This window comes from Sinocyclocheilus anshuiensis, unplaced genomic scaffold (assembly GCF_001515605.1).
Source record: "Sinocyclocheilus anshuiensis isolate Anshui unplaced genomic scaffold, SAMN03320099.WGS_v1.1 scaffold522, whole genome shotgun sequence".
NCBI classification, from domain to species: Eukaryota; Metazoa; Chordata; class Actinopteri; order Cypriniformes; family Cyprinidae; genus Sinocyclocheilus; species Sinocyclocheilus anshuiensis.
Genome location: NW_015544185.1, coordinates 325734 through 329840, shown reverse-complemented (window position 1 = coordinate 329840; position 4107 = coordinate 325734). Strand labels below are relative to the sequence as shown.

Genomic DNA, 4107 nt, shown 5'->3' with positions numbered 1-4107 from the left:
ATATATAATGTATAATGTAAAACAGTAAAAATAAATATTTAAATAATATATAAATAATATCTTATTATTAGTTCTAAAAAAATATATAATGTAAAACAGTAAAAATAAATATTTAAATAATATATAAATAATATCTTATTATTATATTATAGTTCTAAAAATATATATAAAGATCACGTCTTATGATTTTTTTTTTGTTGCTTTGATGAAAAGTTTGATATATTGTAATTAATCACAGAGTTTAAGAGGTTGTTTTAGTTCAAGACTTTGCTGAAGAGTTCTGAAATTCGTATTGGGAAAATGGCCAAGCCCCCCCAGACTGATCAAAAGCCCCTTATACACACCAGGCATGGTGGAGCGTCCTCATGACTATCAGGGTGTGAGCGTGTAAAGGGTTTCTTGGGGAGCAGAGATGGTGACACAGCGTTGTCAGTCAATAAAGCAGCTCTGAGCGCAAATGCCAGCGGCACGCAGCAGGTGAGCTCTGCAGCGGCGGAGAGCGGATAGATGTCGAGCTACTCCAGAAAATCAATGCAACCCCTCAAACGCTGGTCTCATCAGTGATTGCCACCTAAATAGTGCAGATTGGTTTAGCATGTATTGAAGGGTGGAGGCTGAGGATCTTGTCATTTTGAAGATTTATCCAGCATGGATTGGAAAGCATTTGCTAAATCAAACCCATTTGATTATTTCAGAGAAGAACAGAGTACAAATGATAGTCAATAGCTGGCTTTGTTTAGATTGGTATTGATTAGTATTTATGGTCGTTTATTGGCGGGTGGCAGGGAAAGAGGCAATCGTAGATTGTTTTTCTTAAGCATAGCTCTGATACAGGAGCACAATGCTGAAAATCTTGGAAAGCAGAAGCCAATGCTGTGACAGAGACCATATAATCCCTACATTTCAACTGAATGAAGAAACACTCGCATATAAACAAATCTCTCATATATAAACATATACATTACATATAAAGAAAATCTCTATCGCCTGCGTCAATCATAGAAAATCCCATATTACTCAACCACTAATAAGTATGCATTTTCTCATTAAAAAAAACAGAAAACATTATTGTCTATTAAAACCAAATCTTTTTTTAACACTTTAATCATTTACACCTTCTGAGTAGTGTGATTTCATAAATCATTTGCCTAGAAACTCTTGCTTGATCAAAAGCAGTCTCATTTTCAGGTCTTATTCTGTTTTTCTTCGCATTAGCAGTGACATTCAATTCAATTCATTTCACGTTTATTTGTATAGCGCTTTTCACAAAACAAATCGTTGCAAAGCAGCTTCACAGAAAATGAAAGTTTCTACATTACATTTAGGAGTAGTTTATCAGTGGTGACTATGCCAAGGTGATGTCCATATGGCAGATATGTACAGAAAAAAATCATGCAGTTACTTAATGACATGTATTCAAACAAACAGTGAACACTATTAACAGCAATGATTATATGTTGTGATCAAACTTGTAGGAAAATTTGGTAGTTTTGTACATCTGCTTAGGTGAAGATATTTCAGCAAGGAATAAGCTGAAAAGTCTTGAGAAATTCCTCTCACTTATACATTGCAATTCTGAAAAAAAAATGATATTAATTTATTTTTTTTAAATATAAATATTTTAATATTTTATGAATTATTTTAATCAAACATTTGTATAAATATTTTTAATTGTAATTAAAATAGTTATGGAAATATTCATCATTATTAAAGAATTATTTTAATATTTCAATGAATAATTATTTATTATTAATAATAATTTGAAATTAAATGATGTAATAAGTTTTCTATAGCTATCAAAAAAATTTTTTCATTTTCTTTTAAAAAATAAAGTATGGAAAACAAAACTATAATGTTTTTATGTAGTGAAGCATGTGTTTTCAAGACTCTTAATCACATCCAATATCTATACATCTTTTCATGTTATTTAGATAATGTTTATTCATTGCTGTGTCTATCCACCAGCAAAAATAAACAGCATTTTTTTGTGCCAGTATCTAATTTCAAACCTCTTTATTAATCCACATATTCATCTCCATATAGTGCATATCAGAGCTCCTTGTTAAGAGTCCTTGTGATTCGTCCTGCTGTTTCATTTAATTTTAAATGTTATCTAGCAGAATGTACAACCTGCCAGCAGAGCTGCCCTCATTTAAAGTCATAAGTTTGGTGGGTTTTCATTCACAAGGTTGTGCGAAGCTATTTGCAGTGACAGCAGATATTATCTGACATTTTGGAGGTGGATGCTGCAGTGAATGTCAAATCAGAGACAGAATTCTCTCCCATTTCTGTTGCACACAAGGATGTTGTAAGTAATGCGAGGAATAATGCCTTTTGTATAACCTAAAGGAAAATTGGTGCAAAATTTACAGGAACCAGAACAAGTTGAATGCACTGAGGAGTCTCGTGTTTTGTCCTGCAGTGCAGTGTTCTGTTGTTTATCTTGCACAGCATCCTTTAAAGTCTGTGTAAAGGCAATTCAGAGAATTGTTTCTGAACACATTATAAATGTTAGAAATGTATTGCTGAAAACACATTACAAAGACTGTGAACTATGTAGTACTGAATTGTGGAGTTAGACCGTTAAATAGGTTTTCACCATTTTCAATTCTAAGCTTCGTTTCTTGGTTCTCTCTTGTCTTGTTTCCTGGATTTGTTTCCCTGCCTGTTTTGGATTTATCTTTGCCCTATTGTTATTGTTTGGCCTGATTGCCCGTGTTATGACCTTTGCCTGTTTTTGGACTTTGAATTGTGGATTTAATAAATACTGTGTCTGGTTCCTCAACCTTCGTGTACCTGTGCAGTTTCATGACAGGCTGGGTGGTTAATAACACATTTTTCTGTGTTGTGACAAACTCAGAACACATATTTAATATTGCTTTACACTACACAGACTATAACACCCTGAAGCTCCGACGCTTTATTTCTCCTTTTCATTATTTAAATGCAAGGTCATCCATTTCGTTATTAAAAAGAGCTGTCCATGTTGCTTCTGAGAGTTCTCAGCCTTATTTTCGTTTCACTTGTGCTTCTTTGTTATTTATTCAAGAGGAAGCTTCTGGTTTGAAGCTTCTCATAATAATAAATATACTGTGAAAATTGCATTTGAGTTTTTTTTTTTAAAAGCTGCACCCTTCACACGTACAGTTGTTCTTATCATCCTTACGATCAAAAAGCATTCCAGACTTCAATATATGACTTCAATAATCTTTTTTAGGGTCCTTGAGTGCTCGAGCCAGATATCATGAAGTGGAACCTCTTCAAAAAGAAGCCAGAAGCCATGGTGGGCCCGGAGCCCACGGGACTCGGCGGCACCCACCCGTCACACACCATGACGATGGCCCCCGCCATCTCCACACCTGCGGACAACTCCACCGAATCTGAGGGACCCGTCAACAAGAATGATGTCTTTGAGGAAATCAAAAGCAAGTTCCTCAATGAGATCGATAAAATCCCATGTAAGTCCTGCTGAGATATTTTACAGTCCCACTAGATCAAGAAAATCAATAGTGTATCATTATGCCGAAGATGTTTTATGGATTTTAACACTAGCCAATTTGTCTGGCCCCTAGATATCTGACCAATCTGACCTACAGTAGAAGTGCAATGCAATAAAGAGCAACTTAAAGGAATAGTTCACCCAAAAATGAATATTTGCTGAGAATTTACTCACCCTCAAGCCATCCAAGATGTAGATACGTTTTTTTCTTCATCGGATCGGATTTGGAGAAATTTTGCATTACACCACTTGCTCACTAATCACTTGCTCACTAATTGATCCTCTGCAGTGAATGGGTGCCGTCAGAATGAGAGTCCAAAAGGAATAGTTCACCCAAAAATGAATATTTGCTGAGAATTTACTCACCCTCAAGCCATCCAAGATGTAGATACGTTTTTTTCTTCATCGGAACGGATTTGGAGAAATTTTGCATTACACCACTTGGACACCCATTTGATCCTCTGTAGTGAATGGGTGCCGTCAGAACAGTTGATAAAAACATCACAATAATCCGTAAGTAATCAGTCCACCAATTAATGTCTTGTGAAACAAAAAGCTGCATGTTTGTAAGAAACAAATCCATCATTAAGATGTTTTAACTTTAAACA

General features: G+C 34.9%; 1 protein-coding gene across 7 annotated transcripts in view; it reads left to right on the top strand.

Moving 5' to 3' along the window:
- LOC107696444 (synaptotagmin-2-like) overlaps nt 1–4107 on the top strand; it is a 57729-nt gene that overhangs the window by 40395 nt on the left and 13227 nt on the right. For all 7 annotated transcript variants that reach the window (XM_016496771.1, XM_016496773.1, XM_016496770.1 and 4 more), the window contains one exon: nt 3218–3458. In XM_016496771.1, the coding sequence (XP_016352257.1) occupies nt 3245–3458 (214 nt within the window). In that variant the 5' untranslated portion in view covers nt 3218–3244. The remainder of the gene's footprint in view (nt 1–3217; nt 3459–4107) is intronic.